At 42.8% G+C, this 27,639-nt stretch overlaps 1 protein-coding gene across 4 annotated transcripts in view; it reads left to right on the forward strand.

The window, feature by feature from the left end:
• Positions 1-24,965, forward strand: part of DYNC1LI2 (dynein cytoplasmic 1 light intermediate chain 2) — a 29,464-nt gene extending 4,499 nt beyond the window's left edge. For 2 of the 4 annotated variants that reach the window (XM_004280893.3, XM_049702889.1), the window contains exons 4-13: positions 1,831-2,061; positions 7,546-7,715; positions 8,437-8,530; positions 9,746-9,881; positions 12,034-12,145; positions 12,795-12,854; positions 13,609-13,650; positions 14,055-14,172; positions 14,999-15,115; positions 16,565-24,965. In XM_004280893.3, the coding sequence (XP_004280941.1) occupies positions 1,831-2,061; positions 7,546-7,715; positions 8,437-8,530; positions 9,746-9,881; positions 12,034-12,145; positions 12,795-12,854; positions 13,609-13,650; positions 14,055-14,172; positions 14,999-15,115; positions 16,565-16,665 (1,181 nt within the window). In that variant the 3' untranslated portion in view covers positions 16,666-24,965. The remainder of the gene's footprint in view (positions 1-1,830; positions 2,062-7,545; positions 7,716-8,436; positions 8,531-9,745; positions 9,882-12,033; positions 12,146-12,794; positions 12,855-13,608; positions 13,651-14,054; positions 14,173-14,998; positions 15,116-16,564) is intronic. The other 2 variants (XM_033407770.2, XM_012537121.3) reach the window with 2 other exon arrangements.
• The last annotated feature ends 2,674 nt before the right edge of the window (positions 24,966-27,639 follow it).

Raw genomic sequence — 27,639 nt, forward strand, 5'->3', positions numbered from 1 at the left:
TTCAGATTCCTTAAGGTTGCCTTAAAAACTTAGATCTCTGCATTTACGGGATTTTTTTTAAGCTGCCTACTTGCAAGTTCCTCTTTGATGAAAGAGTTGCCCTTACTTGTGGTTAATTAAACATCTTTTAGCCCCAGTATTTTTTATTGTGTGGTGTGACTAGGTTATAAATATACATTTTGCAAGGAATCACCCAGGTAGAGAAAATAGGTTCTGGCTTGTCCTTGTTTTGTGGTAGGACATGGCATGTCAAAGGACCTCTGACTTAAGGGTTGGGGGCATCCATTTAATGCCACATGTGGTATGTGTAATTCCATGCACATGGGTGAGTTATATGTAGTGGGCAGTGGGAAGAAAGGCTAAAAAAAAGAACCGTGTCTGGTGAGGGGCAGACATTAAAATCTGTAGACTTCAGGTACAGTTTGTTTGTTTGTTTGTATTTTGGCCACGTCGTGCAGCATGCGGGAGCTTAGTTTCCCAACGAGAGATCGAACCCGTGTCCCCTGCGTTGGGAGCACAGAGTCTTAACCACTGGACCGACAGGGAAGTCCCAACAGTGCAGTATTTTTGAAGGCATTCGTAGAATCCAAATCAAAACCGCTATCTGAAATGCATTAGAGTGTTGAAAGTATAGCTAGATGTAGATACCTTTGTTGTACTGTTGAAATAAAGTCATGAATATAAAATTTTTCACAGCATGTTAGTGAATTGATTATACCCAAAAAAAGGTAGCTAACAGAAGACAGGTTTTTAAAGCGTAAGTTGCAATTTATTGGGGAAGAAATTAATGAAATGATTTTTTGATAGTAGGATTTCTCCCTCATGGTGCTTTTATTAAAAAAAATTCTCAAAAACATGTCTAAAATTTTTTAAAAAGTATATTATTAATTTGGAGAACTATCTTCTACAGTTTGATCTTCCAGATATAATTTTAGAATCACATGCTTCATTAAATGTCAGCACTTGCACATTTGTCTGTATATGTTTTTAACTTTACTGTGGAAAACAAAACTACATAAAAGCATAGATCATTTTGATGAACCCCAATATATCTGTCACCTGCCTTCGGGTTAAAAGTTCTAGGTCAATTTTATTTCAGCTGTATTCTCACCCTCTTCTCTTTTCACTCCACATTTGATTATTAAAACAAATTTCAGGCATTATATCTTTTTATCTGTAACTACTTCCATATGTATGTCTAAAAGATTAGGATTTAAAAAAAATAATCATATTATCATATCAAAAATAAGTGTAATTCCTTAATATTATCAGGCACCCCGTAATTCATATCTCAGTTTATATAAGTAATGAGTTTATCTTGGCATTTAAATACAAAGGTCCTGTCTCTTTGGCACCCTTTGTGGTATGTGAGCACACTGTTTAGTGTGACTGACACAAGAAGAGCTTGTTTAACCACAGGCTCTTCGGCACAGCTTGCTGCCTCACAGATTGCTGATATCTTAGAAGAATGGATTATTTAGACTATGGCACAGTCGTCCGGGGAACATTTGTAGCTTTTATTAGTATCTTTTGATTCTTATTGAAAGATAAAATGTCCTTCACTCTTTACTCCTCAGACATTGCTGGAATCTTTTTGGATGTGGACACAGTATATTATGGTTGTTAAAAAATTTTATAGTTTAAACAGTTCACAAGGCACCTTGATGAAGAGTTGCTGTCCACTGAGCACTTGGACCCTTTTCTGGTTAGGATTTCTGTCTCTGTTCTGTGTGGAATTCTGTGGCTGTCACCTTTAAGTTCTTCCTTATGTGGCTCTTTGAGCTGTGCTGATGGTCATTGTCAGTAACTTAGCTTCACTTCTTTTCTTAGATCACACACGCTGCAATGTGTGGATTCTGGATGGAGACTTGTATCACAAAGGTCTGCTGAAATTTGCAGTTTCTGCTGAATTCTTGCCGGAGACCCTGGTGATTTTTGTTGCAGACATGTCTAGGCCTTGGACTATGATGGAATCTCTACAGAAATGGGCTAGTGTTTTACGTGAGCACATTGATAAAATGAAAATTCCACCAGAAGAAATGAGGGAGCTGGAACGGAAGTGTAAGTAAAACAGGATTTTCTTAATTGGAAAATTCACTCGTCTTTTTGGATGGTTCCAGCCACCTTCCTTTTCACAGTGTCAAGAGGCTGCAAAGCTTCCCTTACAGAGTGTTTGTGTTTTGTTTGCACCATTTATTTCAGATTTGCTTTTGTAGATTCAGTAGTCAGAAAGTCTTCAAAGCAGTCTTTATCTCAGCTGTCACAGTTGAAGAAAGTAAATCAGTATTCCTTATTATTTTCATTGGTTCTCTTTTATAATAAGGGTTCTTCCTTCACCCCCAAAATGTGATCAGTTCTGTGAGTCTTTTTGCTGTTCTGTTAACTCGTGGTCTGCTGAGTTAGTATCAGTGGGTGTAGAGATTTACTGGGATCTCTGCAGCTTGAGTCCATTTCCCTGTATTTCCATTGAGGTCCTATGGACCCTCTTGTTGACAAGTTTAAAGGAAGACCCACAAAAGATAAATCTTTGAGTTCCTACCTTAGTTCCTTTGGGGATCCAGCAAATACGATTTTAGTTAGCAATAAGAAATTCTTTTTTTTTTCATTAAAATGAAAGGATATTTTAAGACTCAAGGCATCCAAGCCCTTTTGAGAACAGAGAACTTTAAAGGAAGTTCTTTTTGTTTTGTTTTGTTTTCCTTAATGTGGTTCAGAAGCTTGTTTTTCCTTTTCGTTGCTTCTGTGCAGTTACATCAGCTTCTGTTTACTTGCCAGGGAAATGGGAGGGGCAGGGGCTGGAGCTGTGGCATCAGCAGTGCTGTCTTGGCCAGGGCAGTCTTGGCTTAGCCTGGCTTATTTCCACGGGATGACATCATTCCCTTTAGTGAATTAATGAGGGCTTCTGGAGCATGGCACACAGGATCTTCAAACGTACTGGCAGAAGGGTTCAGAAATTTTGATGTGCTTTTCAAATCAGATTTCTTGCTGTGTGTCTTCCTGTCATAACTTCACTTGCTCCTGACTACATTAGCTAAAACAGGGAGTTTAACATAGAATTCTTTAGTTTACTGTGTGCATGTGTGTTTCCTGGGACACCCACGTGTGCTGCAGTGATTGTTATGCAGCTCAGCACATCTGTCCTCAAACACTGACCTTTCTAGATAAAGCCTATTTTTCCCCTGAAATAGAGACCCTAAAGACAACTTCTGAGAATAGTTCAGAGCCTGAAGAGCTGTTCTCCTTTCGCTACGCATTTACCATCGTACCCAGACTAGTGGGTTAATGCACAGGAGATTTCAGTTTCTGAACCTGTTTTCCTAGAGTTATAACCTTGTAAAGATTTGTTAAAACAAAAAAAGGAAGAGATTGAGCCAAGGATGTTTTTCTTTCCCAAATAGGGAGACTGTCTGCCTGGTGCCAGATCTGTTCAAGGCATTGGGGATACATACAGCAGACAAGGTGCCCGCTCCTGGGGAGCTTGTGCTCCCATGACACACTGAATTTATTTTGTGGTCTTGGTCATTGATGTCTGTGTTGCTTAGGATTAGATTGAGCTGCTTTGTGACACAAGCCCAAAATAACAGTGGCCTAAACAAGACTGGGTTTTATTTCTCTCTCCTGTGAATGAAATCCAGAGGCAGTTCAGGCCTGGAAAGCATCTTGAGGAAGACAAGTCAAGGACCCTGGCTCCTTTGTACTTAACTGCTTTGTCATCTTTAGGGTGTGGTTCTCTTCCTCTTGGCAACCAGAGCTCCAGCCTTCACATCTGTGTTGCAGGCAGCAGGATGGAGGAAACGCAAAGAAGGGCTGAAGGGTGTGTGCCTGCTGTCTTCCTAAGGAGACATTTCCTAAGGAAATGTAGTCTGTGTGGCCGTGTGTTCTAAGTATCAGTGCTCGGTTTGGTTGTAAGGAGGAAGAGGAGAGGACACTGGAGGGCGGCTGGCGATTGCTGGAACCACAACCGTGCCTCATGGCTCTGGCTAACCTTCTGAGAGCCTCTCGTGTGTTCACCACTTTTCCTCTGAGGTGTTTGGAATGGTACTCACGCCTTTCTGTTACCCGTTGAAGGAGTGCCTTTGTTAGTGCTAGTTTTAGGTTATATTTTAATAAAGTGGTTGGCCATCCTCTTGCTTAGAGGACTCCCACTTTCCAGATTAATTGGACTCTAGGTATTGTATTGAATGAGCAAAGGGCTGCACCCAACCTGCTTTCTGATCCAACACCAGTCTCCAATCTGCTGAGTTTGGAAAGTGCTCCATGGCCAGCCAGTCTCTTTCTGGATTAGGTTCCTCAGTGGTCCTGAATCTGTGGCAGCTGCTTGGCTGCAGGCTTTGTCTGAGGGGGAGGGCAGAGCAACCCCTAAAGCTGCCAGAAGGTGGTGCTTGTGTGTAGGTTAGTCTTGTCTTTCCTGCTTTGTGTCTGGGGTTTCAGTTGCTTATCAAGTAGAGGAAAAAGATTAGGTGCAGTCTCTTGGGTCTTCTCAGAACTGTGGAACTAACGGGTGATCAATGAGGTAGGAGGGAAAAGAAGAGAAAGAGGCGGCACTCTGCAGTCTCCTTCCCATAGCCACTCCCATCTGATGCTAAAGGGGAGCCCCTGGTGGGCTGATGGCCCCTGCTGTGAAATACTGGCCATCCCACCACCTAGAGAGAAACTGCTAATACTGTGGTATGTGTGTACCCTAAGGGAAATGCACATTTTATTATCCAAATTACACAGTCCTCACTATGTTTTTATCATTCCTTTTCACCACCCCCATTATGAATATTTGCTCTGCCTTCCAGCTTATTTTCTAAAATGCTGAGTTATTAAAAACACATGTGCGTTTCCTACTGTTTTTGGATAGCCATAATTCAGTCATTCCTTCAGAGAATAGCCTAGCCCAGGGTTTCCCAACCATTTTCATATCATGGCCTGTGTAGAATACAGCAGAGTTTATACAGCATGCTGGGTAGTGGAGGTTCGTGGAGCAGACTGCTGGAGCTGCCCCATCCCTGCCTTCCTTCCCACAGTCACTTAGCTTACCTGTAACCTGTTCCAGGCTCTGCCATGCTCACTGTCTTGGAAGCCCGGTTGAGTGCCTCACGTGACCTTGGGCAATTATAGATATTACCCAGACAGTTAAGCCATTGTATTTTTCATTGACTTGAAGATTTGTTAAAATGCTTTTAAAGAGAAAATGTGGGAAGACTAAAAAGAGTACATATTCTCAATTATATTTATATTTTAAATGTAATTACATATGTAAATTAATTACATACATATAAATTACATTTATAACTCTAGAAAATGCAAACTAATCTGTATTGAAAAAAAAAGCAGATCAGTGGTTGCCTGGAGTTAGGGATGGTGTTGAGGACAGGTGGGGAAGATAGATTACCAAAAGGTACAAGGAAACTTCTGGGGGTGATAGATAAATGCACTTTTTTTTTTTTTGCGGTACGCGGGCCTCTCACTGTTGTGGCCTCTCCCGTTGCGGAGCACAGGCTCCGGACGCGCAGGCTCAGCGGCCATGGCTCATGGGCCCAGCCGCTCTGCGGCATGTGGGATCTTCCCGGACCGGGGCACGAACCCATGTCCCCTGCATCGGCAGGTGGACTCTCAACCACTGCACAACCAGGGAAGCCCCCGAATGCACTGTCTTGATTGTGGTACTGACTCATGAGTGTATTCATATGTCAAAAGTACCAAATTTAGGGAGTCCCCTGGTGGCCTAGTGGTTAGGATTCCAGGCTCTCACTGCCGTGGCCCGGATTCAATCCCTGTCGGAGAACTAAGATCCTGCAAGCCGTGAGCCATGCCAGAAAGAAAAAAAAAATAAGATTTACATTTTAAACATGCGCAGTTTCTTGTGTGTCAATCTTGGCTCCATAAAGCTAAAGTAAAGCAGATTTAAAAAAAAAAAAGAGAGAGAAAATGTGGGAGCCTTTGATTTCTTAAGAGCCTTCAACAGTCATCAGAAAATGCTTCTCTGTTTTTGTCCAAAGTGCAATGCAGTAAAGATCTCTTGAGTATTCATTTATTGAATCTGAAGAAATAAACTGCACTGATGGTTAAAAAAAAAAAATCTCTTGAGTAGATTGTTTTTGTGCGTTTTTTTTTGTTTTTGGCCACGCGGCATGCAGGATCCTAGTTCCCTGACCAGGGATTGAACCTGCGCCCCCTGCATTGGAAGCATGGAGTCTTAACCACTGGACTTCCAGGGAAGTCCCATGAGTAGATTATTTATATTGGCAATGAAATTATATGAATGAGCTTAATTAAAGAGAAGTTGTAGAGATGAAATGTTATATCTGTGCTTTAGGGTTTAGGCAGTGGTTTTTTCCCAGTATTATATGAAAGATATTGTGCTCCCAGATAATTCCAGAAGCTTATATAACAATAACCTAAAGTCTTTGTAAATGAGGACTCACTGTTTTAAAATATTCGAAACCTGTTCTGTGGTTGAAGAAGAGTACATGCACTTTTCTCTAGATTCTCTTTAATCTAGTTGTCTGTGTTTTCCTCAGTGAGCATGTTGTGGATGAGAGTAAAAGTCCTTTTGGTCCTTTAGTCATGTTGTGTGTAGAAGAGTAGAGCTGCCGGCTCGAAGTAGCTTTAATCACCATGTCCTTGTTCTCTGGCCTGACATATAACCTTGAAGCACCCAGGAAAAGGTGCAGGTCTGTGGACTTTGTGTTCACTTGCCTTAACCAAGACCATGGACCACTCAGCTTGAAGGCCCTCCTGTGGGGTTGCACCCATGGCCAAAATAGTGCCAAGAAGTAGATGTTATATCACTCACCCCTTATTGTGTTAGGCAGGAACAGGTCCGTGACACATGTGACTCAGGATCTCCTAAAGATGAAACTGAGTCCACAAGAGTGAGGATGATGAGATGCAGATGGTGCTGGTAAGTCCAGCCTCGCTCTTTAGCACGGACGCACCTCAGCTGTATGGAAACAGCATGTTCTTGGTAATTCAGGTGGTTCTGATGAGAACTCTGAGGAGTTTTATAAGTTGTAACGTATTCTAGTGGTCGCGTCTGTTGAAGTAACACAGTTCGACTACCCTAATATTTGAAAATGTAAAATATATAGGAAAAGTGTTGGGAATTCCCTGGCGGTCCAGTGATTAGGACTTGGCTCTTTCACTGCCAGGGCCTGGGTTCAATCCCTGGTAGCGGGACTAAGATCCTGCAAGCCTTGCAGCGTGGTCCAAAAAAAGTGTTTTGTTTTGATTTTCATAGTAGGAACTATTGAAGCCTTAGGAGTTTTTAAAAACCTGTTTAATTGTTAAGAGTTAGATACAATTAAAGATGACCGGGGGAATATCTTTACTGCTCTGAAGTTATACTGCTCAGACTGACTGAAAATGTCAGAATTGCGGTTTTGTATCACCATCCCTAAATCCCTAATATTGCAGTTAAGTCAGATGCAGTTAGGAAGTTTGTCACAACTCTTTATGTTTTGTGCTTATTACTACCTGCTTCAGTTTTCTAAAGCTGGCGTGTGCATTTTTTATTGTGTGTGTGTGTGTAATTTTCTTTTTCTTTTTCACCTGTAGTTGTGAAAGATTTTCAAGACTATGTTGAGCCTGAGGAAGGTTGTCAAGGTTCCCCACAGAGAAGAGGGCCTCTGACCTCAGGTCCTGATGAAGAAAATGTTGCCCTGCCTCTTGGTAACAACGTGCTGACTCATAACCTGGGGATCCCAGTGTTGGTGGTGTGCACAAAGGTGTGTGCCAGGGAATTGTACGCTTGGCTGGGTTTGGCAGTGCAGCAAATAAAATGCATTAAGAAAAAAAATCCAATAAAGAACAAACAAAAAAATGGGGGGTTTCAAAAGTTCTTTGATCCTAGTCAGAGCCACTAGGTTGCCCAACTGCAGCATGTGCCATTCACATCATATTCTGTGAGAATGGAGCCCTGTGGAGTGTGCAGTGCACAGCCATGTCCAGTGGGCCTGTTTCTTGATGTGACCTTGTTTGATGCTTAGAGCAACTGTGAGGTGATCAGGGCTATCATATCCCTACTTTATAGATGTGGAAACCGAGGCCCAGGATGAAAGAAGAATCTCCAGTGGCTTTTCACTCTTGTCTATTTATTTAATTAATGCTTGGACTTTGGGCTGTGGCTGCCGCCTTTTTTTTTTTTTTAATTAATTTATTTATTTTGGTTGCTCTGGATCTTAGTTGTGGTTGGCGGGCTCCTTAGTTGTGGCATGCAAACTCTTAGTTGCAGCATGGATGTACGATCTATTTCCCTGACCAGAGATTGAACCCGGGCCCCCTGCATTGGGAGCGCGGAGTCTTAACCATTGCACCACCAGGGAAGTCCCATGGCCGCCGCCTTTGAAGCCATCCATGATACTTTATTACTAACAAAGACAGTGTTCCCATCCTTAGCAGGCAGAGAGGCAAAAAGATGACTCCTTTCTCTTTCTATCTTACCTGCAGTGTGATGCGGTGAGTGTCCTGGAGAAGGAGCATGATTACAGGGACGAGCACTTTGACTTCATCCAGTCACACCTACGGAGGTTCTGCCTCCAGTGTATCCTTGGGGCGCTGTGTTGGGGCCCAGGGGCACAGGCTCCCTTCTGTGTGTGCTAATCCAGGCTTCCTCCAGATGGGGCATCTTCAAAGAGATAAAGTACTTCCTGAATCCAGAATAGTTTTTTGCCAGGGTGAAATTGTGTACATCAGCGGTCCCCAACCTTTTGGGCACCAGAGACCGGTTTCGTGGAAGACAGTTTTTCCACGGACCATGGGGGGCAGGGGAGGGTTCAGGCAGTAATGCGAGCGATGGGGAGCGGCAGATGAAACTTCACTCACTTGCCCACCACTCGCCTCCTGCTTTGTGGCCCGGTTCCTAACAGGCTGAGGACCAATACTGGTCTGTGGACCCGGGGTTGGGAACCCGTGGTATACATCATTTTACTTTCTAAAAGTTTACTGTGTTGGAATTTGAGACTTAATAATTTTTGCCTATTTTTGATTACTTTTTATTTTTAATGGTGTACATTTGATAGGCTTTTGTATTAAGAAGAAAGCTGATATGTGATACTTTTATTGCAAATTATTTTTATCATATCTTGGAAATATTTTTAAACTTTGCTTTTTTTATAGAAGAGGTTAATTATCCAACATGATAGTGTTTTGGCTGCTACAGGGTTTCCTTTATGTTTATGTTTTGTGCTGTCCGTGAGAGAGGTGCTGTGTCAGCAGACTTTTGAGTCTTGTTTCTGTAAAAATCCAATAGCAGTTGGTGCCATCATCCCACCTCCTGGGCGGGGGAGGGTAAGGGTGGGCTCCACTACTTCCTTTGGGCTCTTAAGCTTGTCCAGCTCAGTGGAGGGTGCCAATAACATGTAGGTACCCAACTCTTGTATGCTTAATGACCAACTTGATCACATGTGGGCATCTGTCTAGGAAAGAATCTGTGTACCCTGGATATGCTGAGGGTTTTCCTGGGCTACCCTCAGAACCATTAAGTTGACTGGGACGCAACCTGATGGGTCAGAAGACAACAGTTTACATGTTCAGAAATGAACTACGTGGCCCGCTATCATCAACATGCTTTATGCTTTTGACCTGCTTCTTCTGCTACTATTACCTTTTTAGTTCTTAACATTTTAACATTTTCTATTAATTGTGTGTTGATCAAAAACTGAGTATCCTGTGACTAGTACTTTGAGGATTGTGCTTGTATGTATTTGCTTTTGTCTCCTCTTGCAGTGAATTGGTTTTCCTTAAGCAGATTGATTAGATGGAGCGGCCTTGATTTACACATCAGTGAAGGAAGAGAAAAACCTCGACTTGTTGTATAAGTACATAGTTCATAAAACATATGGTTTCCACTTTACCACGCCTGCCTTAGTTGTGGAAAAGGAAGCAGTTTTTATGTGAGTTCTTTATAGGTGATGCTTTCAAACGCTTCTCTTCCTGGTACATTTGCTCTTTACATTCTGTCCTTCCAAGTAAGATGGCTCTGTCTCTCTCTTATACAGCCAGCTTTCTACTACCTTGGGGCAAAGTGCTTGGAGTTGGACCTCACAGGGGATATATACACCCACCTTTCCATCTCTGCTCTTTTCCAGATTAGTTGCCATTCTGCTTCCAGTCTGGGGGAACTGGGTGGAGTGAGGTTAGGGGTGCTGCCTTTCTTCATCGAGAGCAAGTTGCTAAAACATTTTTGCCACTTACTGTCAACTCTGGTAGAATACCGGCTGAGTGAGGGAGTTGCAGTATAGGGAATTGGTGCTTTGAGGATTCTGAACGTTTTCCGTTGAAGCATCTGGTTTATTGGCATCCATTGGCAGGGATGACTGCCTACGCCCTCCTTCGCATCCCATCAGCTTGGGCTTTGGCTGTACTGAACGCCTGTTGTGTTTCTGGTGTTTCACATTTGAGGAGCCACTGGGGCTGATTGTCCTGGGCAGAGACTTGGATACCTGTTAGTCCTAATTTGTGTCATTCTCTCAGTGGAGAATGGTGGGTGTTGTTCATGCATAAGTAAATGTTGAAGGTGTGGTCCCTGAGAGGACTTGTGCTAGTATCATGCTTTTAGGCTTAGATATCCTCTTAAGAAAGAATTACAGTTCGTTCAACAAATACTGAGCACTTCCTCGGAGACCAGGTTCTATGCTGAGGGCAGAAATGAATGAGATGTGGTCCCTGCACATGGCACTTTAATGGACACACACAGCCGAGGAGGGGTAGGGCAGTACTGGGGTAGTAGAGACAATGTGGCAGGGAGAGCAGAGGAGTAATGCTGGGAGGGTGAGTGGTGCGTCCCAGGCAGGCCAGAAGGAGTGGAAGGGTGGGAGAGTCTGGGAGAAGACTGAAGGTGTGAAAGCTGAGAGCTCTCGGGACCGAATAGGCTGCCTCCTCAACATTTAGGGAGAGCCTCACTTGGGCTCTTCCCAGACAGCAGACAAGAGACTTAGACTGATTTTAGAGAATTGTTGTCTAGAGCAGTCAGGCCAGCACCAAAGCCACAAGCTCTCAGTGAGTGGTATGCTTTTGGAGTCAGTCAGTACCCAAATCACTTGTGATCCTGAGGAGAGGGAGGATCAGGGAGACTGGATGTGTTCAGGGCTGGTCTGGAGTGGAGAAGAAGCTCAGAGCTTCTGAAGGTGACACAGGTCATGGCAGTATCTTGGTCATGCTCTGTCCCTTTGCACCTTTGGTCCTGTTGGTAGTTGCCTGTTGGGGAGCCAGTGAAGTCGTCGGAGCCATTGGGGTGGAGAGCCCTGGCTAAGCACCTTCTTGGTTCTAGAGCTGTGGAGCAGGAGTTGGATGGAGAATGAGAAGCCTGTGGGAACAATCAGTTGCCATCTTTTAGAGCTTCTAGATAAAAGTATGTCATATAGGGCATTTTACAATTGTTCCTTATCCTAGGCTGCAGCTTAGCTTAATGGAACCTGGGTGCCATCCTGCCCTGCGATGTCAAGCTGGGCAGCTCCCACATAGGATCCTCAAGAACTTGTGTCCCTCTGGTTTGAGGCCCAGGATAGTGCAGGTCCTGCTACTCCCCTTGGCTCCAGGGTACATATTCACACATCAGTAAAATTAACCAATCCATAAGAAAACTGTTGTCAGAAGAGTTCTCAGAGAAACAGCTCACAGGGGTGTCTTCATACCAAAGCCCAGAGAAACAGCCCTATCCTGAGCTCTATCCTATGTGTTGCTCTGTATTCTCCACTCTGTCAGAACAGGGCCCCATTGGGTCCTTGTTCTTCTCAGCAGAGTTGTGGAAAAGCTCTGAACACTTCCTGTGGGTCAGCATGTATAGTCAGTAAGATCTCGCTCTGGCTCCTTAGGCCTTGGGCCTCATGAACTCAGTATGGAGCAGGACCTGTGAGGTTGAGCTGATGGACTACACTTGCAGTGAATATTGGCTTGTCTGCCAAAAGCTACAAGCCGGCCCAGCAACTGCAGACCAGAACTTGTGGGAAAGGATCTCAGCCAGGAGTCCTCTCTAACCCGGTGTGCTGAGTATTCCATAAGGCAGTCCCAGAAAAAGCAAGTCAGTCTCTGTGTCTTTGCCTTTAGACCTGCAGGCTGGGACAATGAAAAGAAAATAGCTATTTTACATGAAAATTTCACAACTGTGAAGCCAGAAGATGCATATGAAGACTTTATTGTGAAACCTCCTGTGAGAAAGGTACCAAAATCAATCACTTTAAGAGTTGCAGGTGGGGAATTCCCCAGCGGCTCAGTGGTTGGGACTCTGCGCTTTCACTGCCGAGTGACTGGGTTCGATCCCTGGTCAGGGAACTAAGATCCCACAAGCTGCGCAGTGTGGCCTCCCCCCTCAACCACCAAAAAAAAAAAAAGAAATAGTTGTAGGTTTTTTTCATGGGAAAAGAAACATAAACAAGTCTTACACATTGAACCATTTGGGGGGGTAAAAAGAAATAATCCAAGGGCCTTTTAAAAAAAGTCTTTAGATGAAATCGTGTTATGTAATTGGCTCTGGGTGGCACAGCATGAGTGATGGACTGCCACTGCTGCCTCTGGATTACTGTTAGTAGATCCCACTTGCTCCTGTGATCACCTGCAGACCCGGATCTGGGAGGTATTGTTTAGAACCTGCCAGACTTAAAAATGTCATTTGGCCATATGCCAAGGCTGGTCTTGGAACAGGGTCTTTGCCAGGCTAGAAAGACTTGACCTCTGCAGTCTCCGCAGGGACTCCCCAAACCCATGTTGAGACATGAGCACAAGATTCTCCTTTCAGCATGAATTTTGACAAGTAGTTGGGGGTGTTCTTGGTCTATGACCACAAATGAGTGTGTCACTTCACTTCACAGCTGGTCCACGACAAAGAGTTGGCAGCGGAGGATGAGCAGGTGTTCCTAATGAAGCAACAGGTAAGAAGACCAGTGAGGCCAGAGCAGAGGCCTTCTCATGAATGAAACCAGCTCCCTGGCATGAAGTGGGGGTATCACAAAGAGCTTGCAGGGACAAAGGGGTTGCCACCAGTTCTTGTTCTCTCCCATTTCTAGGATTGGTACAGGGTAGGGGGCCCCTCAGGGGATCCCCTTCCTGCCTTGCAGATTCTCCTACAGTGATAGGCTTAGTATCTTATTAAGTACCTGCTCTGTCTGCAAATGTAGATTTTCTGGCGTAGTATTTCCCATGTTGACAGTTTACCAGACGCCCTGACCTCACTTCCGTTAGTTCACATAGTCCCACAGAGCCCTGTGCGTGAAGGCAGGTGAGCTGATATACACATTATGTAGGTGAGGAGAGTAAACCCAAGCTGACAGTTCAGAATGCAGACCCAGTCCCACCTTTCTGTTTCACTGAGAGTGGTGTTAGACACATCACGGGTTTGCCTGATGATGCAGGCAGGTCAGCAGGGGGTGTTGATGTTTTTTTTTTTACCAACTTTTCCTTTTGTGCTCTCATTGCTTCTTTAGTTTCAAAACTGGTTACTGGGAATATTTTTTGTTCACCATATACCAAATTGCTCAATTTAAATATTTTGCATTTATAGTGTAGAACCTCTGACTTGGTTGTTGTTAATGGTGCCCTCTAGTGGAATACTTGGAAGTGTTTCTCCGGACCTTCAGTACACTCTGCAGGCCTTGGTTAATGATCGGTGTGTCCCTCTCTTTGCAGTCACTCCTTGCCAAGCAGCCAGCCACACCCACGAGAGCCTCCGTGAGTACCTTAAACTAAACAGAGGGTCAAGACCCAATGTCATGTCTTCAAACTTTATACCATTATTTGTGAGAGCTTACATTTGTGTGAGCTTTTGTATATTCGGAGGGAATTTGGTCCCTCTAAAAGCCCAGGGCCAGGAACATGGTAGGAACTCAGAAAATGTCTAATGAAGGAATACAGCTCTGGGAATTAGAGTGAACGGGTTTTGTTATCTTGGTATCTCTTCTCTCAGGAGAAATTGGGATCTAAAAAAGGGACTGAGCTGGGCACAAACTCCCATTCCTGCCACCCTTCTCCCTAGACTGTGAAAAATACCCTGCAGAAGCATGTCTTCATTTTTGGAATATGTACCTTCTGTTATTTTTATGCCTGTGTGTGACTTGGGCTGGTTTTGGACTTAGGAATCCCCTGCAAGAGGACCCTCTGGCTCTCCAAGAACCCAGGGCCGGGGAGGGCCAGCCAGCATGCCTAGTGCCTCCCCAGGCACATCAGTAAAGAAGCCGGACCCAAACATCAAAAGTATGTATCCTGTCTCTTTGGAGAGTGGTTTAGTCCTAGGCCTCGTTCCTACTTTAGGGGCTGAGTAGCTGGGTTTGGAAGGTGGAGACTCAAGGCAGCTGAGCTGTTTTCTTTCCCAAGAAGGGCTGCTTCCCACTTCCTCTCTCTGAGAGAGGGAGTTCATGGTTGGCAGAGACCAAGGCCTCTTCCTTTGTTGGAATTGGTGGCCCTTGCACCTGGCTTTGTTTAAGACCTTGGTTAGGCCTCTATATTCAGAGAAGAATACAGCATAAGAAGTCACTTTAAAATGTATATTTTGAGTTCTCGGTTTTGTTGCTTATTAGGTTTATATTATTACCATTTATGAATTGTCACTTGTTTTGTCAAGCTCAGTTACTTACTAGTTTAAGTAGCCCTTACCCCAGTGACTTAATAACACCCCAAGGTGTTGGCTGCAGTAAAACCCTCAAATTATATTTAGTTCTTGCATGTTCGATGACTGTCTTCTATTCTGAATGAGAACTTTTCACAGCAGCTTTGGAACGTTACGGGCTTATAAAACTTTGAAAAACACTGCCTCATGGACAGGGAGATGATATGGAGCACAGGTTATCTATTATGCCTCTGAACAGGTGGGAAATCTAAACAGGTTTCCACTTACTAATTATGCTAACACATAATCAGCCTTAGCAGTGGCAATGTATAAGGCATCATAGTGAATGAATCTGCTCAGTATCCCAGGAAGATCATAACCACAAATGGATAATTCCAAGCTGAAAAATAGTTTGTTGCTGTTTAATTGGGTCATTCAGTTTGTGTGATGCTTTTTTCCTTAATGTTTCCTTAGATAATGCAGCAAGTGAAGGGGTGTTGGCCAGCTTCTTCAATAGTCTGTTGAGTAAAAAAACAGGCTCTCCTGGAAGTCCTGGTGCTGGTGGGGTGCAGGGCACAGCCAAGAAGTCAGGTACTGAAGGGCCCCCAAAGACTTAGGACCCTTGTGATCAAGGAGTGCTGGAAGGTGGGGTGGTGGACAGGAGTGTCTGCTTTCACTGACCTGCGGACCCCTTGATGTTCTGAACAGATTTCCACCTTACACTGAGCAGTATACTTTACAGTAGGATTACCTTATTACCATGCATGTTTCTTGGTACATTTAAGGTGGGATTTATGTATATTCAGGTTCTCAAGAACTGACTGTTGGCTGAGTTGAGGTAGATCCTAAATATTGGGCTGGCCAAAAAGTTCGTTCGGGTTTTTCTGTAACATCTTACGTAACGAACTTTTTGGTCAGCCCAGTACATGGGCCAGGTGTAGAAGTTCTGTCCATTGGAAGTCATGGTCTAGAGTGTACCATTGACATTTTATTTAGTCTTTAATATTCTGCGTTGCTTTACAAGGATTTTGCTCACTCTACTGCCTCCAGTCTTGCCGTCAGCTGCCTGTGAACCCTCACTGTCTCACTGGAGGGTCGTCATTTTCTCCTCCATGAAGCTCCCCACCCTTGTCACACATAGACATCTCTGTGACAGCCCACCCATCTGTTCTTCCATGTGGGCACATAGGGCAAGTCTATGTCTTTTTGGTCTCTGAAACAAAAGAAACAGGTTCCTTGGGAATTACAAATTTTCCCAGAAAGCTTGAGGCCATTTCCAAAGGGTTTTAATTTTCCATTGGCTGTAAGTAATATTAATAGAGTATTTTCCTTAATTGATGTTTTCCAATCAAAGGAAACCCTCAAGAAATCACTCCATCGTCAGGTCAGCCTGTGCTTTCAGGTGCTCTGGAGTTCTTGAAGACTCAGAATCTGTCTGATCTGTTGGCCCAGGCTATAAACTGGTATTCCCTGGGAGGAAATAGGGGTCACTTCTAGGCCCCAGTTAATGTTCAACAACAAAAAGTATGTGCACCAACTTTGTGCTGTATCGAAATGGCCAACCTTAGTCTTATATTCTTATTGAAATATGGTGTTCCAGGATATCCATGTGAATCAGTTGTAATTAGTAACAAAACATAAACACCTGTTCTGTCTGAGGTACAGAAAGTCGTTTGCTGCATGCCAGAAACTCAAATACCACCTCTAGGAAGATGGTGATGAGAGAGCATAGGGGTGAGAGGGTTTTCAGAAAGGCCTTTGTGTTTGGCACAAAGGCATCCCCAGGCAGGGGGCAGTAATGTAGTTGGGGAGCCCAGACCTGTGGCATTTGGAATTAAGAAGGGCTGAATTAGAGTCTGTCTCCTTATAACCATTGCAATGAAAAAAGACTTTCCTCATTCTTATTGGAGTTATTATCACCAAAAATGATTATAGAAATCTGTATAGGTTTTTTTTTAAATCTGTATAATTTTAAATGTTACTTAAAAAAAATTTTTTTTTCTTCTCTCATCACTGCTGCTTTTTTTTTTTTCTTTAAAGGACAAAAGACTGTGTTGACAAATGTTCAGGAAGAACTGGATAGAATGACTCGAAAACCAGACTCCATGGTAACAAACTCTTCAACAGAAAATGAAGCCTGATCCTCCTTAAAAAGTGCATATGTAAAATGACCAAATAACTATATTGATCTGCTCTAAGACCAGGATTTTTCTGATATGGCACATGCTATCAGTTTTTTGGGGCAGGGGAGATGAACTTAAAAAAAAAAAATACTTCATTGGCTTGTCCGAGTGTGAAATGCACCTTTAGGAAGGTTATGTGTCAGACCCCTTTGTGAAGGATAACCCTTGGACTCTCAGGCATGTGGCTCTCTCATGGGCAGCAAGTGCAGCTGGGCTTCTTGGGGAGGGGAAGGTAGATGGAGAGAAAGAGGGCCCACTTACTTTCAGGGTGGAGCCAATGAGACCAGGAAGTCATTGATCAGATGGTGGCTAGTCTGACCAGTTGCATGTTAACAGATTCACTTGTTCTTGGGAAGCAGATTAAGTAGCAGAAAGTCCAGGAAAGAGAAAGACTGAAAGGAGGAATGAGAGAAGTGTTGGTAGGGAAGCTGAATGTTGCAGGAAGTGGAGGAGGAGGAGATGAGCAGTGTTAGTAAATACTGTGTGTTCAGTAGAAGTCGAATAATCATTTTTAAGACTTAAAATCAGAAGCATTTCCAAACTAAACACTAAGCAAAATGGGAATTGGACTTGTTCTGAATGCATCTTTAACTTATGAAAGATGTGTTAAGTGTGGGGATGCCTGAGTCAGGTGGAGCCGGTATGGGGGTGGGGAAGATGGCAGCTGCCCAGGACTCACGTGCTTAGCCCAGGCCATGTCCTTGTGGGAGGTGTTGGGCTCCACGCGTGTGTGTCGTGGGGCAGTCACTGTGGGGTATGTTTAAGGTCAGCAGTTACAAATTTAGTTTACTTTGAATTGTGTTTTCTAAATAGCTTCTGCTTTGTTTTAAAAAAAATTTTTTTTTTTAACTACCACAGGCTGGCCTACTAGTAGAGAATGGGTGACCAACCTCTCATTTTACCATAATGCAGTGTGCTACAGAAAGTTTGAAGGAGGTTTTCAATGTAAATACACTCCAGTTAATTGGCTTACACCAGTCCCTGCCTTAATGGTCATTGGAAACCTTAGTGGAGTTCCTTTGATGCAAAAGGGTTTTGTCCTAGCTCCCTGGTCTCATCAGTGCTATCAGATGGACAAATAAGTGTGAATGTTTTATATTGAAAATGGAAATTTCTCTTGTTTTATGTTTTTCATAAACTGTAGCATTTTTTTCTTATGGAAATAAGTGTTTCAAGTGTCTCCATTTAGGGCAAATTCATGCACATTGTCATGCCACACCATCATCCTGGAAGTGACTTCTATGGATTTAAAATGGCACTTTTAATTTTATACATGACACAGAACATTAAAATGCAAACACTACCATTAATTTAATATATAAAACGTTTGTTGTCAAATCAAGGGAAAAACTACAGTTCACTTATGTGGAATTTACTTTTTTTATATGAATGTTTGTTGTACTGTGTCTAAGCATAACTTCCCTAATGTCATTACTTTTACATACCAGATTTGACTGACCACTAACCATACTGGACATAACTTAATATCGTATGTTATATAACAAGACTCTAAGACTGTCTTGAGTTGCTTTTCTGTAAAGGTCTGAACACTGTTAAGGAGAAAGCTGAGTATTTACTTGCCTTTCTGACAAACATAAAAATGTGTTTCTTGTGCCAGTCTTATTGTTGAAAATACACTTTTTTCCCCCCTTTTTAATTCAGTTTTTTTTTTTTTTAATGTGTTCTGGCTTCCAGTTACCAGATTTTCCAGGTAATGACAGTAAACTGACTTGGAATGATGGTTGTGGTGTAATGACCAATAGATGCCAAACAGCTTGTGGCCACACGAACGATGGGGTCACTTAATCCCTCCATAGCGGCTGGCAGGGGCAGGGAGCACAAAATGAGTGACCTCAGAAATAAGAAAGAATTCTTCGAATGGCACATGCCTAAGAGGGATACAGTGTGATTTTAAATTTTAATGCAAAACTTTACTTTTTGTTTATTTTTTATCATTTAAACTGATAAGCACTTTTTGTGTCAATATAAAATGTACTAAAACCGAAGAAATGCTAAGACACCTGTCTTGTGAAGGAAGGTTTCTTGGAGATCACTTTAGTTTCTCATAACAAGTGGATACTCCTAGGATCAGAAGAAACTGATGTATAGTGTCATGTGCTCAGTGGTTGCCAAAGTCTACCAACTTTGGGGAGCTGCAGGGTTCTTTTTAGGGGGGGTGGGAGGAGGGAGCATATTTTTTGTTATTTTGGGATTTTCATGCATTGGAACCAAAGGCCAAACAATAAACAGCCTTTACTTTTTAAAGTAAAATTCATTTCATTTGCAGAATACACTTGTATGGTAGACTGTTAAAGATAATTTTATGACTATTTATGTACATTGTAGTGGTTACATCTGCTCTTTGTCTTTAAAATGGAAAAATCAAAGAAATAAGCCCAACCTTGAAGATAAGGCCACGATAAAGGCCATGAATTGGTCTTTCCTAAAAATGCAACGGGTATGCTGCTAGAATTATTTAATTTTGTTTGCACTTTTTTTTTTGGATTGGCATTTTTAAACCAGTATTTAAACTGAAGATGTGTTTTATTAGTTTAACAAAGTTGAAAGTGACTGCTCTGTACATCATGACCTTAACAATGTTGATGCTGTATGTGAAAGTTCACTGTTGTCTCTATACTAGGTTTATTGGTGTTTTTAACTTAAAATTAGGACTGCAGATTATTCCCCCACCAGCCTTAGTCCAGGGGTGTGGCTCTGTCCAGATGCAGTATGCAGTCATGTGGAACCTTGCTTTCTAGTGCTGGAAAAGAAGATGTCTCTAATTACTGGCTTCAATAAACACGAATCCAGACTGCTTACAATTTTTGGTGACTTTCTTTATGATAAATCGTCCCACTGGAGATACACTGAATTGTCTGCTAGTCATATAAGGTATCTACCATGTAGCTAAAAATGTATACCTCTCTCATTTGAAATTATCAGAAATTCTGTTAAAGAATATTTTAAAACCATATTTTGATATATGTGGAGTTCCAGGCTGTAAGTAAAGTGCAAGGGGTGTGAGTTGTCCAACATATTTTCTTGTCTATTAGATAAGTTTTTGATTATCTGAATTGGGTAAGAAATTTTCACTTAACTAATTTAGAAGCCTTGAGGATTCATAGAGGAATTTCAGAGCAGCTGTACCATAATGCTTCTCACCTGCTGAAATGGGCAACAGTAAAGTATGTTTAAGAAAATCGGACACTTTATATTAGAGATGAATTGTGTTTCTGATTATTACACTTTAAGCATGTTGAATTTTCTGTTCTTTAAAGCTGATTTATTACACAGCTTTTCTCCCCAACTTTTTATTTTGAAAAATTGTAAACCTACAGAAAAGTTGGAAGAGGATATATTGAATACCCATGTTCTTTTACATAGATTCACCAGTTACTAACTTTTTGCCATATTTGCTTTCTCTGTCCCTCTCTTCCTCCCTCCCTCCTTCCCTATATCTGTCTCAATACACACACATATACTTTTTTCCCCGAGTCATTTAAAATAAGTTTTAAACACCAGGGCATTTCACCCCTAAATATATTAGCTGAGTCCAGGCCAGTTGTCTTATAGAATATCCCACAGTCTGGATTTGTCTTATTGTTTCCTCATGATTTCATTTAGGTTAAACATTTTTTGTAAGAATGCTATAAGTGAGATTGTGTATGTTCCAGTATTGCACATCAGGTTGTCCCTGTATTGGTGATGCTGGGTTCGATGCCTTGTTTAAGGTAGTGTCCCCTATGTCTATCAAAGTGGGGTGATACCATTGAAGATGTTGGATTTCAGCCACCTTTTTACACATCATTTTTATGACATCCACTGATGATCTTACCTAAATCAGTTACCACATTAGGAGTTCTTAAATGGTAATTTTCTTATCCCATCATTCCCCTACATGTATTAGCTGGCATTCATCTATAAAGAAGAGTTTTCTTTCCTCTACCCTTTTTGGGTAGTTATTTTCACTATGAATTTACAGTTTTGTTTTTTTAATTCAAAGTGTTATAATCTAATAACTCATACTTTTTAATGCTCAAATTGTTCCAGATTTGATGAGTGGGAGCCTCTTCAACCAGTTGTGTCCTTTTTTTCCCTTTTTTAAAAAAAAAATTTTTTTTAAGGGAATTCCTTTATTTTTATTATTTATTTATTTTTGGCTGTGTTGGGTCTTCGTTTCTGTGCAAGGGCTTTCTCTAGTTGTGGCAAGCGGGGGCCACTCTTCATTGCAGTGTGCAGGCCTCTCACTATCGCGGCTTCTCTTGTTGCTGAGCACAGGCTCCAGACGCACAGGCTCAGTAGTTGTGGCTCATGGGCCTAGTTGCTCTGCGGCATGTGGGATCTTCCCAGACCAGGGCTCGAACCCGTGTCCCCTGCATTGGCAGGCAGGTTCTCAACCACTGCGCCACCAGGGAAGCCCCTTTTTTTTCCCTTTTATTGAGATACAATTCACAATATAAAATTCATCATTTTAAACTGTTCATTTCAGGGCTTCCCTGGTGGCGCAGTGGTTGAGGGTCCGCCTGCCTATGCAGGGGATGCGGGTTCGTGCCCTGGTCCGGGAGGATCTTGCATCCCGTGGAGCGGTTAGGCCCGTGGGCCGTGGCCGCTGGGCCTGCGCGTCCAGAGCCTGTGCTCCGGGACGGGAGGGGCCGCAGCGGTGAGGGGCCCGCGGACTGCAAAAAAAAAAAAGTTCATTTCAGGGGTTTTTAGTATGTATATTCACTCTGTTGTGCACCCATTGCCACCATCAAATTCCAGAGCATTTCCATCACCCCAAAAAGAAACTCCATACCTATTAGTCCCATTTCTTCCCTCCCACCATTCCTAGCAACCACGAATCTTTCTGTCTATGGATTTGCCTATTCTGGATATTTTACATAAGTGGAATCATACAATATGTGGCCTTTTTGTATCTGGCTTCTTTCATTTAGCATGTTTTCTAGGTTCATCCATGTTGTAGCATTGTGTCAGTGCTTCATTCCTTTTTGTAGCTGAATAATGTCCCACTGCATGGAAAACCATATTTAGTTTATCCATTCATCTGTTGATGTATATTTGGGTTATTTCCAATTGTTACTATGAATGAGGCTGCTGTGAACATTCATATATAAGTTTTTGTGTAAACATATGTTCTTTTGGCAGATACCTAGAAGTGGAAGTGCTGGGTCATATGATAATTCTATTTTAGCAGAAAATCACCAAACTTTTCCATAGCAACTGAACCATTTTATGTTCCTGCTAGCAATGTATAATGTTCTTTCTCCATATCTTGGCCAACACTTGTTTTCTGGGAGTTTTTTGTTTGTTTAACTATAGTTATCCTAGTGAGTGAAATGGTACCTTAGTGACTAATGATGTTGAGCATCTTTTCATGTTGTTATTGGCTATTTACATAGCTTCTTAGGAGAGATGTCTATTCATATCCTTTGCCCACTTTAAAATTATTTGTCTTACTGCATAATTGTAAGAGTTCTTTATATATTCTGGATACTAGACTCTTACAGATACAGCTGTGTCCTTTTGACTCGCCCCCATCGTTCTTTGAACATTTCCCTACTTCCTGGCACAAAAAGATGTTCCAGGCCCACCTTGCATTTCCCCTGCCTCTGACCTGGAATGAGCCATTTTCCCAGCGAGTCCTGGTTTCTTTTAGTGGGGATTGGTATTTAGAAACCAAGATCTGGACTGTAGGCATGCTTAGTGTTACTGGGTGCTGTTGCATCTAGGCCCTTTCGGTGGACATGCAATTTCACTGAACATTGCCTAAAAGTTATATATCAGTTCAGTTTACTATTCTTGTTTATGGCTGTATAGTATTCTTGTTTATGGCTGCATAGTACTTGATTATGTGGATGTACCATAGTTTATTCAACCAGTCTCTTATAGATAGACATTTAAGACATTTCCAGTCTTTTGTTTTTACATAATGCTGCAATGAATAACCTTGTGTGTGTGTTGCTTTTATTTCTGGAGATGCACCTTCAGGGTAAATTCCTAGCCATGGGTCTTCCTTGTCAAAAGATAAATGTAGTTTGTTTTGTTTTGTTTTTTAATTTCGTGTGAATTCCTTTATTGCAATACTCCCTTTGTTGTTGTTGTTTTTGGCTGCATTCAGTCTTCATTGCTGCGCACGGGCTTCTCTAGTTGTGGTGAGCAGGGGCTACTCTTTGTTGTGGTGCGTGTTGTCTTATTGTGGTGGCTTCTCTTGTTGCAGAGCATGGGCTCTAGGTGCACAAGCTTCAGTAGTTGCAACACGTGGGCTCAGTAGTTGTGGCATGAGGGCCCTAGAGTGCGTGGGCTTCGGTAGTTGTGGCACGCAGGCTCAGTAGTTGTGGCTCGCAGGCTCTAGAGCACAGGCTCAGTAGTTGTGGCGCATGGGCTTAGTTGCTCCACGGCATGTGAGATCTTCCCAAACCAGGGATTGAACCCGTGTCCCCTGCGTTGGCAGGCGGATTCTTAACCACTGCACCACCAGGGAAGTCCTCCCTTTTTTTTGTTGTTTTAATTGGAGTATAGTTGATTTACAATGTTGTGTTACTTTCTGCTGTACAGCAAAGTGAATCAGTTATACATATACATATATCCACTCTTTTTTAGATTATTTTCTCATATAGGCCATTACAAAATATTGAGTAGAGTCCCTGTGCTATACAGTAGATCCTTATCTATTTTTTTTTCCTTATCTATTTTATGTATAGTAATGTGTATATGTCAATCCCAATCTCCCAATCTATCCCTCCCCACCCCTCTTACACCCTGGTAACGATAAGTTTGTTTTCTGTATCTTTGAGTCTGTTTGTAAATAAGTTCATTTGTATCATTTTTTAAGATCCCACATGTAAGCAATATCATGTATTTGTCTCTGTCTGGCTTACTTAGTATGATAATCTCTAGGTCCATCCATGTTGCTGCAGATGGCATTATTATTTTTTATGACTGACTAGTATTCTATTGTGTGTATATATATATATACCACATCTTCTTTATCCGTTTATCTGCCAATGGACATTTAGGTTGCTTCCACGTCTTGGCTATTGTAAATAGTGCTGCATGAATCTTTTCAAATTATGGTTTTCTCCGGGTATATGCCCAGGAGTGGGATTGCTGGGTCATATGGTAGTCCTATTTTTAGGAAACATCTATTTGTTAGATGTTTTCAAAATCCCTTCCATAAAGATCACATCATTCTGTACACCTATCAGCAGTTGTGGAAATTATTAACTTGTTATATATTGCCTTAAAATTGAGTTTAGGAAATTTTGTGAATACTTACTTTAGGGATTACTTAATTTGGTGATACTAGCAGTAACATTGTCATGGCAGATATTTATATTAGAGATTGCTATCTCATCTATTAGCAAGGAGGAGTCAGTGACTCCTCTAGATGTTGTATGTAAATTGATTTAATCTTTATAAAGACCCTGTGAGGCAAACTAAAGATGGATAGGTGAGGCAGCTACCAGGGTCAGAGCCAGAATTTGAACCCAGTCAGCGGTGCTGTGCTCGTATTCATTGTACTCATTTTTAAAGCAGATGGGGGGAAATAAAAGCAATTGGAAGTGTTTCATCTGTGGTCTTAAGCACACATGGTGCTCCTGTTCAACCTTTTCCCCTTTCTGTTGGGGATGAAGGAGACATTCTTGTTAGGCGGAAGAAAAATGGCAGAGAATGTACCCAAAGGGAAGGTGTACAATCACCTAGGCAAAGGGGGATGGGATTGCAGTCAGTTACTTTGCTGAGAAAGGCAGGTTGGGATGCCTGCCACTCTGCTTCTTGGAAGGATCTCTGCCTCTTAAGGCATGAATGGCTTTGGGGGTCATCTGTGGTAAGGGCTCTTGGCCTGAGATGTAGACCTTCATCAGTACAAATACTCCTGAATATACAAGTAAGGGGGAGGGCATGGGCTCCAGTGGGTTCCAATCCTGGTGCTTTCTTTGACCTACGGAAGTCTCATTACTTTTGAATCAGGAAAGTACAGTTTAGACAGATGAGAAATTGATCAAGAAGTAGAACAAGAAAACAGTCAAAATTGGGGAACTTCACTTCTCTTAGGCCTCCTTTCTTTGTAAAGTGGGGATAAAATTTCTTTCCTGTCATTGTGAACATTAGAGGAGGTGCACGTGTGCCCGGCATATAGTAGGTCTTCAGTGTGATGGTTGACCCTGTAGGAAACTCTTCAGTTAATGTTGTTCCAGCAAGCCCATTTGTTTTTTTTTGTTTGTTTGTTTTAAATAAATTTATTTATTTATTATTTATTTTTGGCTGTGTTGGGTCTTTGTTGCGCCCAGGCTTTTTCTAGTTGCGGCGAGAGGGGGCTACTCTTCGTTGCGGTGCGCGGGCTTCTCACAGCAGTGGCGTCTCTTGCTGTGAAGCATGGCCTCCAGGCTTGCGGGCCTCAGTAGTTGTGGCTCACGGGTTCCAGAGCACTGGCTCAGCAGTTGTGGCACACGGGCTCAATTGCTCTGTGGCATGTGGGATCTTCCCAGACCAGGGTTCGAACCCATGTTCCCTGCATTGGCAGGCGGATTCTTAACCACTGGGCCACCAGGGAAGTCCCGGCAACCCCATTTGTACCCCTGTAGAATCTACCCTTTCCATTTATGGCATTTCACAGTTAGTGGTCTAAATATCATCTCATCTCTAAAGAAAATAGAGGTTAGAGGGATGGATATCCTCCTGTAACCGTTCACCTGGTGAAGTTCCCATGGGATCCCACGCCTGAGCCCTGGATTCCAGAGGCAAGGACAGTGCTTGTTACTTAGTACTGTATTCCTTACCCTGTAAAGGCCTGCAGATAGCCACGAGGATGCAGAGTGCTGTCTGGATGCTCCTTCGGACTTGGTTGATGAGGCGCAGATGGTGAGTTCTGACTAGGGGGAGATGGACATGACAGGCCTGTGGCAGTGTTGTTGGGAGCAGGAGGAAGAAGCCAGAGCTCCCACTGTGGGTGGACATTGCCCCCCACGGGTGCAGAGAGCCAGGCCGCAGTTGAGACAGCTCAGAAGCCTCTCCCTGGGCTCTGAGGGACTCAACAGCTTGAAGGGAGAGGAGACACTGCTGAGATGGCAGGGGTTTGAGAGGCTAGGAATGGGGCGTGGGGTGGTCACCAGATCACTGGGTGCCAGGGTTCTGTGTGGGAGGATTGAGAGGTCATGATATCTTTTCCCCAGCCTTGGGCAGCATTTCAGACAAGAGGAGCCTAGCCTGCCAAGTGTTTCTGATCTTGTTAAGAAATTCCTATGTGGGTAAAGGTAAAAATTTTTTCCAGTAATGTGAACGTTTAACTTTGTGTTCCATCTTGATTGTTTTCATCAATCAACTCAAGATAGATCTCAAGAGTGATATGAGGTATTCAATTGTATGATGTTTTCCTAGAACATATAATTGAACTTTTTTGTGTAGAACCGAGTTAACATTCCTAAGTGATCATCAGCCTCCACTGTCTTCCTCACCCTGCCTCCCCACAAACCCACCTCACCCAATCAGCTTCTTCATGGAACTGTTTTAACGTTCTAGACAAACAAGATATGAACTTCAGATTATAAGATCTTAAGTTTCATTTGGGGAAAAATTTAAAGATTTTAACTATGTCCCATTTTAAGGCAGTTATTGATTTTAAAGAGTGGGGTGCTTTGTTCATCTGTCAGCAGCCCATGGCGTGGTACATCTGTCCTTGATATTTAAAATATTTGGCGCCATTTTACTGTGAATCCATTTTGACCTACTCAATCATCTAACAAATGCTAGCCTGGAATTAGACTTTGGAGTACATGGGAAACTAAACACTGTAATTGTTTAAACTATGTATACAGATGATATGTGCATGTTGAGGTATTTCAGAGGTTCCAGTTAATGTTAGGTGGCTTTGCACCCTGAAGACCCATCTGAGAGGATCTGTTCTCTCTTACAGCAGAGCTACAGGAGATGAGCAAACTGCAAGGCTTTGCTTTGTAGTAAAGCAGCTGCGCCAGCACACCCCCTGGTTCTGGGCAGGCTCTGCCCCTCTCCAGCAGCCTTGCTCTTGACATTCCTCTTCGCATTTGTCGAAGCCTAAATCTACGTTTCCCAAAGTGTGTTCTGGGCATATCATATAGGTGGTTAAGAAGGATTAGAAGACTCAAGTTTTAACTAAATGAAACAGGTTTTTGTTTTGATTTGTTTTATGGGTGACTGCGTTGGTGTGAGTCTTCAGAAAGGCTCAAGTGTGGGCTTTCCCAGCCGACTGTGACTGTGGACATCCTCTAGGTTCCACAGAATGCCCTTTGAGAACATCCACACACAGGGTTTCTAAGGCTTGGTCAAGGTCCATGTTTTCATGACTCTTGGAATGTGGACTCTGGTGATCTTCGCGTATAGCCTCTCAGTATCCTCTCTCCTGTCCCTGCCTTCTCTTCCCTCTCGCTACCTCAGGGGAAATCAGCTTCAAATTGGTGGGTTTGCCATAACTAGGACAACCCCTAGGAGGTTTTGCCCCTGAGAGCAGGTTTCTCCAGTGACTCCCATGGGTGGCTTGGTCCTAGACACAAAGGAGGCCAGCAAACACCGCCCTGCTGCTGGCTCTGGGTCCTTAAGGGAGGCATCACCAAACACAGCTTCAAACCAGCCAGTCTGCCCACACTTGGAACCAGAAGAGTTTCTGGCATTGAGCTGAACTAGAACTGCTCTAACATAAAAGGGAAAACCATTGCCCACAGTTCCAGCCCAGACGCCTGGGCTGACTCAGCTGAGAACCTCGAGTCTAGTGGACTTGGGTGACAAATAAGTAACTTAACCTCTGAATCCTAGCATCTTCATCTGGAAAGTGGTGAGGACAATCTCACCTACCTCACAGGGAGGCTGGATGCATTGAGATGGGTGCACGGCACAGTGCCTGGTGTGCAGACAGTCCTGAAACCGAACCAACCCGGAACTAATTGTGTGAGAGACAGA

The sequence above is a fragment of the Orcinus orca genome, chromosome 20 (genome assembly GCF_937001465.1).
Source record: "Orcinus orca chromosome 20, mOrcOrc1.1, whole genome shotgun sequence".
Classification (NCBI taxonomy): Eukaryota; Metazoa; Chordata; class Mammalia; order Artiodactyla; family Delphinidae; genus Orcinus; species Orcinus orca.